Genomic DNA, 18,520 nt, shown 5'->3' on the forward strand with positions numbered 1-18,520 from the left:
GTAAATTCAAATGTAATTAAGAAATTGTAAAACTATTAAATGATCAATTTCCACACCGTATGTCAGAATAAGATCAAGGGTGTGGTTAAAACAGTGTTGGTAGTGATGGTGATGAAACCTCCTGAAGCACTGAGGCTTTCTTGATGATTGTGCCGAAAAAGATTCAAAGCTTCAAAGTGTCAGTGTGAATTACATCTAATGGACTGTTAATTCTAGCAACCTATCCAAAACAAGACTAAAGCAGAGACAGTTTCAAACCCTTGTCATCAATAAATGCCCAGAAAAGAAAGTCTTTTGTTCGTTTATGCTAAATAGTTTTTACAGATTACACATTATAATTAATAATATGGATGGGATGTGGTTACATTTAGAAGTACAGAGAAGTTTAAATGAGTAAGACAATTACAAGAAACAGGTATGGAGTCACACTCATCCACACCCCTAAAACATAAAAATAAACCTGTTTGTGTATCAGGAATGTGTATTAACAGAAGCAAAGTGACCTGAGAAGTTTTTGTTCTTTACAGCTTTTTATTCAGAAATAGATTTTCTTTCCACTATTTCAGGCTTTAGTCTGCTCCTTTTCTGGCTCACCAGCCTTAAAAAATATCACTCTCCAAATTTCTTTCCAAATCTCCTCACAACACAACATTTCTCTTGTATTTATACTATTAATTTTATTATTATTATTATTTCTTTTTATATAGTGCCTTTAGTATCAAACTAAACTGAAGCTGACAAGTCAATCTGTCATTGACTCAACCGATTCTAACGCGATGAGTCAATGAAAAGCTTCTAACATTTTTAAAAACAAGAAAACACGCGGTGAAACAGAGAGGGGACGTCGGTCAGGTGACAGAGGTGTTTGAAATCACTCAGAGACAGGGAAACAAGCTCCGAAGGTTTGGTTTCATTTGCTCATTATCATCCCCGTTTTCTTTAAGTTCCCTTCACTCCTTTGTTGACTGCTGGTTTGTCCACATTGAATTTAACTCGTTTACAGTCTCCTCTCGTTAGTTTATACTTCATCTCACATATGTTGGTTTATTTATTGGATTACTCTGGACTCCAAAGTGTTTAAGGACTGTTCTTCTCTTTGTAAGTTTGTATTTTCATGACTTCTTCTTCTTTGTTAGTTAGTTTTTTGTCTGCTTTTGTACATTGATGATCGTTTATTACTTCGTATTTTAATTAGTGAGTTTGTTTGTGTTTGATTTGCTTTTTATTCGCTTTATTTGGTCACTTTGTTCATACTTTAGTTTGTAACTGTGTTCATCACAGTTTTTCTGGTCTCTTTTCTTTCGCTCTGTTTCATTATTATTGTCTTGTTGGTTCGTGTTCCCGGTTTGTTTTTGGACCGATTCATTTCTAAACCTTTTTATCTTTACTCGTTGCTCCGCCCACTCCAAAACTATTTAAAGATCTTAATCATTGAATCTTTATCTAATATTTATGAGAATCAGTGATTTCATGTGATCAACTCTCCTCATGCTGCAGGTTTTAGTAACAGCAGGTGGATCTAGAGGAGCCAATCAGATTTTAGCTTTTTGTTGAAGTGTGTAAATCTCGTCCTGACATTGATCCTCCTCTCTTGTTATAAACCCTCAGTGAGAGTTAAAATAATAAATATTGTATTATTAAACGTCCAGTTGTAAGAGAAAGGCTTAAAGTAGTAATTATAGTTAGAAAACTTCCTTGTTACAGGTTCTCTGCTCCAGGAGAAATGAAAACAGAAAATAATGTAAATACATAAACTGTAAATTCAACATCAACAATAATAAGAACATCTAGAGATGAACAGAGGTGTGATTCAGTTCAATGAACATTACAGAATGACGATGAAGCTATTGTACAAACTAATATGATGATGATGATTAAAGCAGTAAGTTATTAATAGTGTAATCATCTGTCTCTTCAGCTATGATCAAGCTTCAGTTTCAAACAGGCAGTAAATCTGACTTATGTTCAGTTCAAACCAAAAAATATGCTATATGTAAATAATCACTCATTATAAGCTATTTAACTTTTATGAAAATTTATCTGATCTGAAGTGAAATGGCTTCTGAACTTGTGAGGTAACCATGAATTAGCCACAGTAAACAAAGCAAAGACTGTTATACAGGTCTGACTGGTATCAGAACATAAAGGCAAAACAGCACATACATCTATGTTACTGACTCTTTCCAGACCTCTTCCTGCTTCATAAACACACACCTGGTGTGGTGAAGACTATGTAATGTTGGTAGAAGAAAAGAAATGCATTAGTATAATATAAAATTATTATTATTTCATGTGATAACATCAGCCACAGAGTGGGGAAAAACTGATAAGGACAGATGTTAACCAGCTCCAATGATTAATTTAGGTCCTTTACTGTTACTACAGGCAAATCTATACTAGTAATTACTATTTATCACCTAATTTCTAAGCCCATTACTACCAAGGTTTGACCCAGCATTAAATTATCTTCCTTCCTTTTTACAACATGGTTACATCTTCAGACAGAGCTGCAGCTTTTTCTCTTTCTTTGATGAAGAGCTGCCATTAAACTGAAAACACCAACAGATCAGTGCATCATTAGTTAACCTTTCTTTACAAAAACATTCCTTCACAGGTGTTACCTTATCAGATGTTATAGAGTTAGTGACCTTTAGTTGAACCAACATGATTCAAGGAGAATAAAAATGGGAGTAAAAATATGAAACTGATTATTGACCTTTAGACACAAAGCAATGAAATGCTGCACAAAGACATAAAAGACAAAAGGGTAAAAAACTAAATGAAATGATGTCTTCATGCACTCCTGCAGACTGCATCACAGCTCGACGTCCCTCTCTGGCCGTTAACTTGGTTTCTGAGCAACTGTTAGATAAAAAAGTGAAAGACTCTTTTGGTTATTTATTAAAGAGCACCAACAGAAACTCATTTAAAATAGAAATTTAAAATAAAATAAATAGATGTATCAACAACACACGCAGCAGGAGCACAGGACAAAAAAATATAAATAAATATATATAGATATTAGACTAATCAGAGATGCAAAAGAAGCACTGACCTTTAGACACAAAAAAAAATGTTGCACATGGAAATAAAAGACAAAAGGGTAAAAACAAGATGAAATGCTGTCTTGATGCACTCCTGCAGACTGTGTCGCTGCTCGGGTCTCCTTCTCTGACCTTTACTTGGGTCTCTGAGCAACTGTTAGATAAAAAAAGTGAAAGACTCTTTTAGTTATTTATTAAAGGGCTGCAACAGAAACTCATCTTAAATAGAGATTTCAAATAAAATATATATATATCTATCAGCAACATACAACAATCCAGCAGCAGCACAGCTTTGTCTATAACCTCTGCATGAGATTAGATCAAGAGTCTTTTCAGAGCTAATCCTCTTCCGATGCTGTAAATTTGCTCTTATGCTGTTTAGTTCAATTTTTTGGAGGAAACTGCTTCAGCTACAGGTTCTTATTGATGAAACCTTTTCAATCCTCTTCAACATCCCTTTTCTGATATGTACCAACACATGGACTTCAGTGAATCTGACATTATCAATCTCATTTTCAAACTTCTTTGTTACCACTTTCTCTTCTGCAACATTTCAAGTTTAAAACCTAATTATCATCATGTCTTAAAATTCATTTCTAAATATTAAAACTTCTTCTCATTGAACCAAATGCAAAAACTCTGAAACTGGAGAATTTCCTCATAGATAGTTGGGGATTTATATCATCACAGCTTTAACACTAACTGTAGAGGCTGGTGTTGTTTGTTGGCACCAGGCGCTGCTCTTACACCGTCTGTTGGCCCCTGCACCACAACAAAATACCAAGCAAAGCTTTTTCAGCACAGTGGTAAAACAAACTACCTAACTCTGCCAGATCAGCAGCCTCACTCTATATTAAAAAAACTTCCTGTGCACTCGAAAACAGAAGAAAATCTTTTATTTCTCTCCATCTGGTGCTTATGACAGAGAAACATTACTTCTTATGACTCTTTGTTTGTCTCTCACTTACCACAGTTGTAGGTTCCTGTGGATAAAAGTGACCTGACTTCATAATCACAATAATGAGTTTATGCCATAGGGCAGAAATGTTTAATAAAGTAATATTTAATAAATTTAGTCCTACACTGTCCACGCCGTGCAGTTGACACCCTCCTGTGAAAAGTAGCCTGGCTGACAGTCTTCACACACTGTATCAGAGCTGCTGGTTCCTTAGAGAAAAAACAAAACTGAGATTAATAACACAACAACCAAACATCCAGAAAAACAGGAAATCTATGGTTTGGACTAATTTTTCTTACCATGTTCTTTTATCCTCTGACCAGGTTTACAGCTTGAATGTTTCTCTACCAAACTACATCCTGTAGCTTCCAAAGCTTTGCAGAAATACCCACTTAAGATGTCACAAACTGTGTCACTTGTTAATGTACACTTCTTCTGCTCAAAGAGACCATGACCTAAAAATTGGAAAGGCTTAAATCAGTTTTAAAACTGATTAATGTAATTAATGACAATATATTTCCACCTGACTGTACCTGGGTCACAGGACGTGCAGGACAAACAGCGCGTCAGCCCATTGGGTTGGTTCATATAAGTCCCGTCCTCACAGGGTGCACAGCGTGTACCCGACTGTTTAGTGCTGTTACGAACGGACTAACGGGACCAACGAGTAAGAACAAAAAGATACATTTATTAACAAAAAGGGCAGGGGACACAGGAAACTACACAAACCAACAAAGTATCAAATTAAAGAGACCCAAAAACGCTGTAACAACATACAAACAAAACCATAACCCAACATACAAAGTAACAACTGAAACTACACACTAATGTGGACCAAACTAACGGACAAAGCAGATGTACAAAGTAACAAACTAAAATCACTGCAGGAGGCAGGATAGACGGAAACAAACGTACAAAACTAACAGGACAAAGTAACAACAAAAAATACACTGCAAAAGGCAGGCCAAACAATTCAAACTAACAAACAAAACAGAGGTTCCTGATGGACAAACGAACGAACGAACAAACTGACCAGAATTGTGGAGCATGAATGAAATCAGGGTGACAAACCAGCAATGAGCAGAGAACTGAGGGGTGCTTTTAAAACAAAGGGATGCACAGGTGAAATGAGTCAATAATTAGTCCAGACTGGAGAGTGGGGGGGAAGAGGAAGTCCATATATGGTGTGAGACAGGAGGGTGAGACCAGAACAAAACAAAACCAAAGCTGCAGACAGGGCCAGAGGGAGGAACTGTAACAGAACCCCCCCAGAAAGGGGCGGATCCCAGACGGCCCCAAACAAACTAGGACGGGCGGGGGGAGGGAGGCCCGGAGGAGGGCCCGAAACACCAGACCGGGCGGGCGGAGGGAGGCCCGGTGGAGGGACCGGGCGCAGCAGACCAGGAGTGCCTCCGGCGGACGGCCAGGAGGCGGCAAACGGACCAGGAGTGCCTCCGGCGGACGGCCAGGAGGCGGCAAACGGACCAGGAGTGCCTCCGGCGGACGGCCAGGAGGCGGCAAACGGACCAGGAGTGCCTCCGGCGGACGGCCAGGAGGCGGCAAACGGACCAGGAGTGCCTCCGGCGGACGGCCAGGAGGCGGCAAACGGACCAGGAGTGCCTCCGGCGGACGGCCAGGAGGCGGCAAACGGACCAGGAGTGCCTCCGGCGGACGGCCAGGAGGCGGCAAACAGGACTGAAGAGGCGACGAACCAGAAGACAGAGCCTCGGGCGGACGGCCGGGAGGCGACGAACCAGAAGACAGAGCCTCGGGCGTACGGCCGGGAGGCGACGAACCAGAAGACAGAGTCTCGGGCGGACGGCCGGGAGGCGACGAACCAGAAGACAGAGCCTCGGGCGGACGGCCGGGAGGCGACGAACCAGAAGGGAGAACCCGAGACCCTTGAGCCGGCTGGAGAACCGGGGACCGGAAAGCCAGTCGGAGAGCAGGCCGAGGACCCCCAGGCCGGGGGCCAGGATACGACCCATGGGGCAGGAGACCCGCAGGCGGACTGCCGGATGGCGAGCAGTGAGCCGGGGAACAGCAAGACGGCTGAGGACTCCCGGGCGGACTGCCCGGTGGCGACGAACAAGGCTGGAGAGCCCCGGGCGGACTGCCCGGCGGCGACGAACAAGGCTGGAGAGCCCCGGGCGGACTGCCCGGCGGCGACGAACTTTGAGCCAGCTGGAGCTGAGGGGCCAGGACAGGAGTACAGTTCTCAGGGGCCCCCCAAGGAGACAGGAGCAGGGTGGTGGTGTCCTCATTGTCATCCCACCACATCTCCTGGGGTGACAAACAAAGTTCAAAGGGTAGAGACGGCGGCGACGGCCTCTGCGTCGACCCGTCCGCAGACTGAAGAGACGGCGGCGACGGCGACCTCTGCGTCGACCCGCCTGGGAACCTGGCGGCTGCAGGGACCGGAGCAGCAGCTGACACCAGAGCAGCGGTGACTGCAGCAATCAAGGTGGCTGCAACTGCGGCGACAGCTGAAGGACCAGGAACAGAAGCCAGATCCGTGACAGGAACAGGAGCCGGATCCGTGACAGGAACAGGAGCCGAGACCAAAGCAGCCTGGGCTGCAGGACCAACAAAAACGGCATCGGCTGCTGGACTAACAAAAACGGCATCGGCTGCTGGACTAACAAGAGCAGCGGGAGCTGCGGGACTAACAAAAACGGCATCGGCTGCTGGACTAACAAGAGCAGCGGGAGCTGCGGGACTAACAAGAGCAGCAGTAGCTGCAGAACCAACTAAAGCAGCATGGGCTGCGGGACTAACAAAAGCAGCTTCGGCTGCACGACTAACTAAAGCAGCAGTAGCTGCAGAACCAACTAAAGCAGCATCAGCTGCAGAACCAACTAAAGCAGCATCAGCTGCAGAACCAACTAAAGCAGCATCAGCTGCAGAACCAACTAAAGCAGCATGGGTAGCTGCAGGTGACCCTGGAACCCGGTGAGCCTTCCGCCTCCGACGTGGACGTCGGCGCTTGCTGTGGAACCCCATCCACACAGCCAAGCGGGTTCCCTCGTATAGCGAATACTGGGTGTCGCTAATTACAGGAGGCTGGCTGAACGAACAGCTGCTGCGGAGATCCAACGCCGGGGCTGACTGGGCCTTAAGCTCCTCATATATGGAGCGAGCCTCCTCTGGGCTCAAAGCAACGGGGGTCAGAGGGTCAGGTGAGGTGAGAGCAGTACCGTAACAGTCCAGGTAATCCTCATCCGAACTATCACTACCACAAACAAAATGGGAGCAGGGAAGAAAAATGGATCGACCAGTGGTGGAACGAGGTAGTTCCATGGTCGCAATGATGGCTGGTTTGTTCTGTTACGAACGGACTAACGGGACCAACGAGTAAGAACAAAAAGATACATTTATTAACAAAAGAAGGGCAGGGGACACAGGAAACTACACAAACCAACAAAGTATCAAATTAAAGAGACCCAAAAACGCTGTAACAACATACAAACAAAACCATAACCCAACATACAAAGTAACAACTGAAACTACACACTAATGTGGACCAAACTAACGGACAAAGCAGATGAACAAAGTAACAAACTAAAATCACTGCAGGAGGCAGGATAGACGGAAACAAACGTACAAAACTAACAGGACAAAGTAACAACAAAAAATACACTGCAAAAGGCAGGCCAAACAATTCAAACTAACAAACAAAACAGAGGTTCCTGATGGACAAACGAACGAACGAACAAACTGACCAGAATTGTGGAGCATGAATGAAATCAGGGTGACAAACCAGCAATGAGCAGAGAACTGAGGGGTGCTTTTAAAACAAAGGGATGCACAGGTGAAATGAGTCAATAATTAGTCCAGACTGGAGAGTGGGGGGGAAGAGGAAGTCCATATATGGTGTGAGACAGGAGGGTGAGACCAGAACAAAACAAAACCAAAGCTGCAGACAGGGGCAGAGGGAGGAACTGTAACAAGTGCAGTCTCTTCGAACAATTGTTCCTGTTCAGAACAACGTAACATGCAGTATTACTGTATTTCTGCTCTTTCTAAATGTGTTCTTTTAATATGTTAACATTTTAAATATGATCTTATTTGGTGTTATGGTGGTGTAATAGTTACTTGGTTGTTCATAATGCATAAAAATGAATCTTCAGAATAATCGCAGTGTAGTTCTATAATTTAATGAAACGCACTGGATGCACAATAAACCTTTAAGTTAAACCTCTAATGAGCCAGGAAGTAAAGCAAATGTGTGCAATAAGTGGAAATATGATGGTGCACATGCACATTTGACACTTGCTGTAAACTCACTGAATCTTTGCAGCTCTGATGCACAGGACTGAGAAACATGAACTAACTAAATGAACTCTATGATGTGTGATCAGTAAGGAGGGTGTTAATGTTCATATTCTGTAACCACAGGGAGGCGTGAGAACCAAAATGTTACTGTCAACAAGCCTGTGTGTTCAAAGTTAAACATTATAGTTAAAGAATCAACTATAGTTAATTATTAAAAGGTATAGAAATGGTTAAAGATGAGATTAACCTTTTTCTTTGTTTATATCCTCTACTACTACATGTGGAGCAGAGGAACTCCCTTCAACTAGTGACTGAGGGGGATAGCCCCCCATTATTTTAACCTCTTTCTATTTTAACCTCTTTCTATTTTAACCTCTTTCTATTCTAACCTCTTTCTATTTTAACCTCTTTCTATTTTAACCTCTTTCTATTTTAACCTCTTTTTATTCTAACCTCTTTCTATTTTAACCTCTTTCTATTTTAACCTCTTTTTATTTTAACCTCTTTTTATTTTAACCTGGTTTATTTTAACCTCTTTCTATTTTAACCTCTTTTTATTTTAACCTCTTTCTATTTTAATCTGGTTTATTCTAACCTCTTTCTATTTTAACCTCTTTTTATTTTAATCTGGTTTATTTTAACCTCTTTCTATTTTAACCTCTTTTTATTCTAACCTCTTTTTATTCTAACCTCTTTCTATTTTAATCTGGTTTATTTTAACCTCTTTCTATTTTAATCTGGTTTATTTACCTTTGTTACACATCGGACAGCACACTCCATCCCGTGGTTCGAACTCTTTCTCTCGACAACATGATCCAGGAGCCGTGAAGGCAGCAACAGCCGCTGGAAAACATATTTACGTGTGTGACAGTGAACGCCTCATCCGTCGCTAAGCTAGGCTAACGCTAGCATTAGCTCTAAAAGAAAAGAGCTAATTAACTGTCTGCTGTGAAACACTTAGCAAAGATAAACAGGCTCGGACACATGTCACATGCTAACATGTCGCTTAAAGCAGCTTTGGAGCAGTTAAACATTAATTAATGGAGTTTTTAAACAGTTTCCCGAACATGATTAGCTAACTACGGCTAGTTAAGTAGGAAGAGTCCTCAGAACCAGACAGTGACTCAGAACCTCAGTCTCTGTTGTTTATAAAGAACCACACCTTAAGAACAAGAACAAAGGAACTCTGTCTGATAAGAAACTAGAACGTTAGGTTCGGGCTGGTTTATTAAAAACAAACAGATTAAAAGTCTCTGAAAGTTCAACTTCTGAATTCTAATTTAAAAGTTCTGTTAAAAGACTCAAATACTACAGATGGTTTGGAAATAGAAACAAAACAAAGGTACAAAAAGTGAATTTGTTCATATTAATATGTAATTTACACACAAAATAAAAAAGTCTGTACATCGACTGTACAACATGAAGGTTATGTATTAAATGAAATGTAAAGCAACAAATGTAAATCAGAAGTATGAAGACACCAGTTCACTTTATCTTCTCCTCCACATTCATCTCAGACTGACTGAACACACCTGATCCAGGTAAACGGAGGGTAGATCAGGTCTAACTGGAAAAACAACCACAGAGGGCCTGAGGACTGGATGTTTGTTTAAATCAGTTTTAAATATACATACATGTGTGGTACAAGTGCAAGTTATTGTCTATCAATACTTAGAATATGAACATTTTTATCCACAAAATATCCCCAGAGTTACTTTAGCCAGATGAAATATTCAAATCATTATCACTGTCACTGTCTATCTGGTCCACATTTATTTCTCTTGTAATTTCAGAAAAGTTCAAAGAACGCATCCAAATTCAGGAGTGTTTGGTTTGTGGAAGTTTGCAGCTTGACAAACAGTAAAACACAACAATTAGAACTCATTTAACATCATTTTTTAAATGGAAATGTAGTGAAGACAACATTTTATAAACTGCACAGTATAAATAAATACTGTCAAATAAAATACTGTAGAAATAATAATAATAAAAAAAGCTGCTCGGCTTAAAAAAATTTTAATGTTCCACCAGTAGATCCACTGTGTCCTGTTTCAGCTGTTGATCTCGTCCATGAAGTCTGTTTTCAGTCTGATGTTCTGATCCAACTGGGACCAGTAGAGAGATTCAACAGTCTGAACGTCCAGTCACTGCAGCATCACTGTTAACAGGAGCTTGAAGCATCATGGTCCATGTTTTATATTCCAGACTGATTCACGTCTCAGTTCAATAACGTCTGTGTGAGATAAAGATCCAAACTACACACCAGCAGTTCTGTAGAGGACGTGTTCAGTTTGGAACAAAGAGCAGGAGACTCGACTTGTTTGAGGTTTAATTTCTGTTCACTACAAAGATAATGAACTAGAATCCATGTGGATTAGAACTGGATTCTAGGAAACATTTACTCTGTAGAGAACAAAGACTTTCTCTGTGTCTTTAATCCAAGTTGTCTGATGCTGAGGAGAAAAATCTATTTACTAAAATCAAAAACCTTTTGTACAGTAAAGACATCACAGAGGTATGAGAGACAGTTTGAATGAAGAATACTCTGCTGTCTTACCTGCTGCTGATCAAACTCCAAATGTCTCTGTCTCTGGATTTGTTTCCTTTGTAATAAAATATAAAAAATTTAAGTATAATTACAGAGATAAATTAAAGCTGTTTCTATCTGCTAATGTTACAGTTCTAAACTCTGAGTAACAAACATACCTCTGTTGGAATACCTTGATTTCCTTCTGTGCCTAAAATAAAACAAATCAAAGGAATCATTTAGTGCTGAATAATCATCATCTATCAGAATCGTAACACATGTTTATTGTCTGAATGCAATTCTTACCTGGACATATTAAAAGTTTTATCTTGTGTCTGAAGTAAAATACAACTGGAACCGATATGACAAATAATAAAACAAGCACAGAAACTGGTGTCCAAATTATTATTATTGTTTGTTGTTTTATTGTCTTATTTAAACTGTGTTCTTCACATTCAGCATCCGTTGAAGTTGTTCCTGGTTTTAACAGCTGAAGGTTTTTTGTTTCACATCTGAAATGACAGAGAGATGTTTTGTCCATTTGTAGGATCTGTGTGAATTTACTGCTGCTGTAAGAAACCAGGTTTGTCCACGACTGATGTGAAGCTTCACTTACTGTGTGTGTGGTCGACAAGATGGAAATGATCCATCTGAAAATGATCCATCACTGCAGTCAGAGCACACAGTGTCTGTGGAGGCTGTTCCTGGACACACACAGGTTACACAGTCACTTTAAACCAGTTCAGTCTTTTTGAATTGATATAAATTTCACTATATCATGTTTTTCTCTCAGTCCTGGTGTCTCTGCTGCAGAATAACAGATAACATTGAAGGAGGCGACATCAACAACATTGAAGTTATCTGTGCAACAAATGCTGCACAAAGGTTCATGTGAATCACTTCCAACAGTTAAATCCTGTTTCTTGTCTACATAACATGTAAAGACATGTTTTTTACACCTGTGGTCTTCAGTATTTTTTTTTTTTTGTGTAAACCACATGAGAGTAAATGTGAACAGATCACATACAGTAATGTGTTAGTATAGACTGGTCAGACAAAGACTACAGATTCAGCGTTTTCACATGAGTTAAGGAAGCGAGTATCAATGAATCCTATTTTCTCTTTCACATGGTAACTTTCACATAACTTTAAGTTGGAGAAGTCACAAAACCACCAACTTTCTCTGTTTCTCAGTAGCTCAGAGTTTCAGATACGAGTAAAAGTAAAAGCCAGAATACAACATGAAGTCTTGTATAATACACATTTCTTTCCTGTGCGTTAAATGTGTTTAAAACTCACACTTCACCTTAAGTCAACATAAAAACCAACCTTTCTGACTGATGTACTGTCCTGGTTCACAGCTTCTGTGTTTCTGTGCTGCTCCACATCCGTTATCTGAAGGGTCCACACAGTAAAATCCTTCCAGTGGTTCACAAACTGCATCAGATGTTGTTGTACATGGACTCTTTATCTTCAGACCAGAAGCTGTAAAGATTTCTTTTAGAAATGAACTCAGTGGAAATTTGACGTCATCATAGCAGGAAAACCTGATGGAGGTTATAACAGTTCTATAATTATTGTCTTAGCTCTGATAAAAACCTTGATGATTCTGATTGAAAACTAATGTTCATTTAATCCAATGACTTAAAAAACACAACTAAACTAAACCTTTTGTCAAGCTCTTTGTTTCTGGATCCAGTCGATAATCTTCATACATACAAAGTCAGTAATTTGTAGTAAATTCCTCAAAAAGTGTCTGGATCCTTACCACAACACTGTTCAACAGGTTTCTCTATTATACTGTTTGACTTTCAGCAATAAACCTACTTAAAGTACTGACTTTAAATATATACTTGAATATAGTTACTACTAATAAATAAGTAAAAACAAAGTTTACCTTTATCACACGTTTTGCAGAAGAGACACTGCCTCCGGGCCGTTAACTTATTCATGTAGGTTCCCACCAAACAGGGCAGACAGGTTGTACTACTGAACTTTGTACAATCAGTTTTAACTCGACTTCCTGTTGAGAAAAAAAAAAGCAAAGATTTTATAATTAAAGTATCATGAACAATTTATAATTGGAATCTCCTTTTACCACCAAGTGGATCTTACCAGGAAGACACATAGGACAACATTCATTTCCAATCTGATACTCTGCTTGATGACATGTGAGGGAAAGTCTACTGAAGACTTTTATCATTAGAATCTGTAATGAAAAAGAAAAAAGGGTTTACTGTCAATGAAACTCTAAAAGGTTCCAGTGAAACACTTTTATATATAACTGCACTTCTGACCAAAAAAAAAAAAAAAAAACCTAAAATAGTTAAAATGTGGTGTTGCAGTGCTGTAAGAGACCCAGACACTAGATGTCAATGTTCTTTTCACAAAGTCCAAAGCTTAGTGTGTATGTAGTTTATGTAATGTATTTTTTTAACATTAACAGCTAGTTAACATTAATTAACTATTAATACTAAGTTTGGAGTAAGTAAGTCTGGTTTTTAATCTTTGTACAATTGATGTGTTGATACAAGAGTATGATTCAAGTTAACTGTATTCATTTATATAGCATCAAATCTTCTTTTCCTTACAGCTGTTCCCTTTCAGAGGTTTCCAGAGCGAATCATCTGCCTCCATTTAACTTGATCCTCTGACACCAACTAACTTCATATCCTCTCTCATTACATCCATAAATCTCCTGATAAGTTCAGAAATTTATCCTCTCAACATGTCCAAACCCCCTCAATCTGGTCTCTCTGAGTTTATCTCCAAAACATCTGACCTCACCACCATCTTGAACACTTTTCCAGAATGCAAATCCAAATGTAGAATGGGAGGCAGAGCCTTTAGCTATCAAGCCCCTCTCCTGTGGAACCAGCTCCCAGTTCAGGTTCTGGAGGCAGACACCCTCTCTACATTTAAGACTAGACTTAAAACTTTTATAAAGCTTATAGTTGGAGATGGATCAGGTGACTCTGAACCATCTCTTAGTTATGCTGATATAGTTTAGTCTGCTGGGGGACCTCTACTGATAAACTGAGCTCCTCTCGTCTCCTGTATCAGTGCAAGTCCACCATTGCATGTCATTAACTTTGTGTCTTCTCTCAACTGAGCACTATTTTTAAAACAATTACACATTTTCTCTCCCACAGAGGTTCAGTCCTCAAAAACCCTCAACATTTTATTTTTCTACATTATTGTTTTATATGAGAGAAAAAGAAATCGACTCAGAAATGAAATAAAGGTTTAATTATGAGAAATTGAGAGGAGAAGAAATGTGAAGTCCACATGACTAATAAAGGTTTTCTTATCTTATCTTAAAAGTACAAGTTTCCAGTTGTTTACTGCAACAAACAGTTTTACCAGAAAAGCAGCTGTCACAGATGTTCTTCTGAAAGTCATTTTATAAAGTACGTTGATGGTCTTAATGAGCTCGATCTCACTGAGATTTGGAATCTGTTGGTTCTGTTGTAAAATCTAAAACAGGACAGGAAAGTCTGAAAATGAAAGGAAATGATATTAAACTGCAGTAACCAGCAGGTGTAAGATCAGTGATTCAGAAAATCAAACAAACTTTTATATAACAAGAAGATAAACTGAGTAAAAGTTTTAAAGAGAAAAAAGCTGTTCAAACCTATGTAAAAATTAACTAAACATATAACCTAAATCTTGATTAACCACATTTGTTAGAAAGCTCAGAAAAAAAGTGTAGCAAAACTTAAATATCCCATCATCATAAGTAATTTTAAAAGAAAAAGAACTCATATGCATGTGTGGACTAACAGCATTAATTATTCACGGTAAGACTTCCATTTAAAGGAAAGCCTGGGTTGTGCAGAGCTGTGTTTGTGTTTATATGAGCTTTAAAACATAGCCCTTCTTAATAAAAAGCCTTTTTATGACTTGGTAAAGATGTAGCCGCTCCTTTTTTTGTTAAGAAGCTTAGACTTTATATATACATACATATACACACTGCTCAAAAATGAAGATTTCAATGGTGGAAAAAAAATCATGTTGTATATTTATACTGATGTGCTGGGTGATGTATTATAAATGAAATGATGCCACATTGTTAAATAGAAATAATAATAATAATTATAATAAAAAAACAACCAACAGAGGGCTGAATTCAACACACCCTAAAAATTTAAAGTGAAAAATGATGCAGCAGGTTTTTACTGCTTCATTTTACTGACATTTCATTCCAGAAACCCAAAATGGTACTCCTTGTTGCTCCTCCAGTTCACCTGTTGTTAATTTCAGTAACACCAAAGCAGCTGAATCTGACTAACAACATTTACGTGTTTTTATAAACAGCTGGAGTGAAACAGTTAATGTCTGTTTCCGTTCCTCTCTCTTTATTCTCGGTTTAGGTCGCTCGATCACCGCCCACTCATCTCTGGTTCGTGTTGAAGTAAAGAGGATTCTTAAAAATATATATATAAATAACAAACCAGCAGTTTGTAGATTAAACAGCTAATTTAATATAAGATGGAGCCACGTTTCAGTCTAAGACCTTTTTCTTAATCTGTACATTTACTTTAATTTTGGGTTAAATTCGACGGTATTATCTCCGTTTGAAAACTTTATTCATCAGTTCAGTTAAATAATAATAATAATAAATCATGTAAGTACAGAAACCCGTTAAACGTCTGTTCGCTGTTTGAGGAACTGTTTTTAATAACGATCTTTGTTCCGTCTTTGTTGTTTTCTACACGTTACATAACCGCAAAAATAAACCGAGCTTCAAACATGGAGCTTTTTCTCAGTAGACCTTTATAAAGGGTTTCTTCTGGTACCATAATGAAGTGGTACCGGTACTGGTTCAGTACCACCTTCGTCCGACCACACATGACTCTATAAATTCAGTTACTTACAGAAACGTCGCAGATTCGAGGCCGAAAAACATGATCCGCAGTATTTAGAGGCGTTTATGAACCTGCTTCAGTTTGGAGACTTTTTGGTGCTGAAATAATTTCTGGGGAAATAAGTTAGATGAACACACCGACTCGAAACTACAAGAAGACTTCTTATTGGTTGAAACAGCAGCTAGCCTGTCTATCAGAGAGTACTTCAGTTAGTCAGTACTACTGCTTTAGATCAATGTACAACAACTGGATCACAGAGAGATCAGTTTTCTACTCATCACTACTTCACATTTCACTCTATTCTGTTTGTTTGTTGATCAACAACACAGTAAATCCTGCAGCAGCAGTACTGATGATAAGAGGTGATTTGAAGGTTTCACTTTAGTCAAATGTTTTTGTTGAACTGGTCCTTTAAATAGCGTCACTACGAGACGTTCAGGTAACATTGGAAAGATGAGTTCCATTTGTGGTTTTACATGTTCATAAAATGACTGAAAAATTCTGATTTATTTTAGACTGAAGCTGCACAGAGTGGTAATAAAGGGGAAGTTAGTTTGCACCACACAGACAAGTGACATGTAAACACACAATTAGTGCGAGTAAAGATGAAACTGTAACACTGCTGTGTTATAATTTGAATGTTAACCAATATAGTGTTGGGTCTGGTAAAGAGCAAAGCAAGAAAACAAAGACAGTGTCTATCATTCTTACTTTTATTAACGTTTTTCTTCACTATAATTTGATTGGGAGTACCAATAATGAAAAACATCCTCCTTCAATTTCTACTGTTCCAGACAAAGAAACACATAGAGTCATAGTTATATATATATATATATGGTCAGAAATCTGAAGATCATTGCAAACATTAAGGCTCATTCCTCATTTACAACAACAGCACTTTTCCAAACTGAATCTTTTCGTGGATTCCTCACATGGATTTTTAATACAGCTGTTTTCTATCTGCAAGTAAAATGTGCCACCTGGGGGGGAATCTGCTGTTCTTTAATAAACTCTCAACCGCTTTTCTGGCTGGAGTTTCTAGTAGCAAAGCTAGTTGCCCCTGCTTCTCCTACAGCATCACAGAGGAGTGAACTGGGTTGAAAGTAGAGAAAGAGGGAGCAGGGGACCACCGGTCATTTTGGCAGCCTTATAACCACCAGTGAAACAGCAGCAATATAGCAAAAACACTCTGGAGGATGAGACAGGTGTCAGCTTCCGTACTGTTCTGATGTCGGTTCGATTTTATTTTGTCTGCCCGTGTGCGTTCAAGATGCAGGTATTGTTACCAGGCTGTGGTTCGTAACACACACTCACACACATACAGGCCAGAGCATAAAATGATACATGACTATCAAAACCAACAACATGTGCAAACACACAGAGACAGACACACACATACATCTGTGAATGCAGCAAAGAAATGTGTGAAGCTTCTGTTCTGCACTGCCACCTTCAAGTTGAGTAACGCCTGTACTGTGCCAGTTGCCCCTCTGGCTAATATATTACTGGGTGTGGTTGCAGAAAATTAGAATTGTAGAAAGGTGAAGACCAGTGATTGACTTATTCTCAGTATACTGATAAACTCTATGTTACTTGTGACACATAAGAAGCTTGAAGAAGAAGCTGTGAGGTCAGGGGTTATCTGCAGTTTTACAAAGTAAAGTATGAAAGAGTGTTGGCTCTGTGCACAATTTGTCAGTATTTTAGCTTTAATTTGAAGGTTTTTACCTTCAAATGTTCACTTTACTAAATCTTAAGTCAACATAAGAAAACCAACCTTTCTGACTGATGTACTGTCCTGGTTCACAGCTTCTGTGTTTCTGTGCTGCTCTACATCCGTTATCTGAAGGATCTACACAGTAAAATCCTTCCAGTGGTTCACAAACTGTATCTGATGTTGTTGTACATGAACACTTTATCTTCAGACCAGAACCTTTCAAATAAATGTAGAGAAAACAGGTTTAATCTACTGGAGACCAATAATTTATAGTTTAGAACTAGAAAAACTAAAGATCATCTTTGTGACATTGTTCAGAAATGTGAAACAACAGGTTCTAAAATGAATAAGAACTCAGCAGCACTGTACTAAAAGGTTTAGAACCAGATGTACTTTCTGAGGAGAGTCGATCTCCTGCTTCTCCCAGATCCACATGACCTGAGTGTGAACGGTTCAATGAGAAGTAACACTGTAAAGTGTTTTGGGTCTAAAAAAGGTAGAAAGGTGTTATATGAATGTAGATAATATCCTGAATACATAAAGTATCAGCTGATAATAACAGTTTTAACAGTGGTTGTAAAAAACTGAACAGTATCATCACATGAAACGATCTGTTCCTTCATTGTGTGAAGTGTCCTAACTGATCCGTATTACAAGGCCCTTAGTTCCTGGACCTGCTGATAATTTTCATCAATACAAAGTCACATGTAAAGTCATCATTGTCAGGTCTGAGCTTAGAATTAGTTATTACTAATAATTAGAAACAGAAATCTACCTGCATCACACTGTGAACATGGAAAACACTGTTTAAGACCACTTGGTTGATTCATGTACGTTCCCTCCAAACAGGGTAAACAGGAAGTGCTCCTGAACTCTGTACAGTCGGTTCTGACTCGACTTCCTGTAGAAAATAAAACCAACTAATTAACATATCATAAACATCTACATAACAAAGATGTAACATCTGAAGTGAAATGTTCCTTTATCAAACTGTTGTTTCTTACCACGAAGACACATAGGACAACATTCATTTCCAATCTGATACTCTGCTAGATTACATGTGGTTGTTTCTCCACTGAAGACTTTGATCATTAGAATCTGTGAGAAGAAGAACTTTAACCCCTCATTCCT

At 39.0% G+C, this 18,520-nt stretch overlaps 2 protein-coding genes across 12 annotated transcripts in view; both read right to left on the reverse strand.

Moving 5' to 3' along the window:
* Positions 1-18,520, reverse strand: part of LOC113167941 (tumor necrosis factor receptor superfamily member 14-like) — a 41,659-nt gene that overhangs the window by 17,445 nt on the left and 5,694 nt on the right. For 2 of the 11 annotated variants that reach the window (XM_033326060.1, XM_033326062.1), the window contains exon 1: positions 12,134-12,305. The exons of 2 other annotated variants lie outside the window; for them this stretch is intronic. In XM_033326060.1, coding sequence (XP_033181951.1) covers positions 12,134-12,247 — 114 coding nt within the window. In that variant the 5' untranslated portion in view covers positions 12,248-12,305. Of the gene's footprint in view, positions 1-10,223; positions 11,016-11,110; positions 11,317-11,420; positions 11,509-12,133; positions 12,352-12,701; positions 12,828-12,919; positions 13,014-14,167; positions 14,302-15,681; positions 15,901-18,520 lie in introns of those variants that run through there. 7 more of the 11 variants (XM_033326064.1, XM_033326065.1, XM_033326069.1 and 4 more) reach the window with 7 other exon arrangements.
* LOC113167100 (tumor necrosis factor receptor superfamily member 14-like) lies at positions 101-10,207 on the reverse strand. Its single transcript, XM_033326077.1, has 4 exons — positions 9,028-10,207; positions 4,536-4,653; positions 4,302-4,457; positions 101-4,211 (listed from the first exon to the last, which is right to left on the reverse strand). Exons 1-4 carry the CDS (start codon positions 9,055-9,057, stop codon positions 4,123-4,125), a joined length of 393 nt encoding a protein of 130 aa, XP_033181968.1. The 5' UTR covers positions 9,058-10,207; the 3' UTR covers positions 101-4,122.

The sequence above is a fragment of the Anabas testudineus genome, chromosome 7 (assembly GCF_900324465.2).
Source record: "Anabas testudineus chromosome 7, fAnaTes1.2, whole genome shotgun sequence".
Taxonomy (NCBI): Eukaryota; Metazoa; Chordata; class Actinopteri; order Anabantiformes; family Anabantidae; genus Anabas; species Anabas testudineus.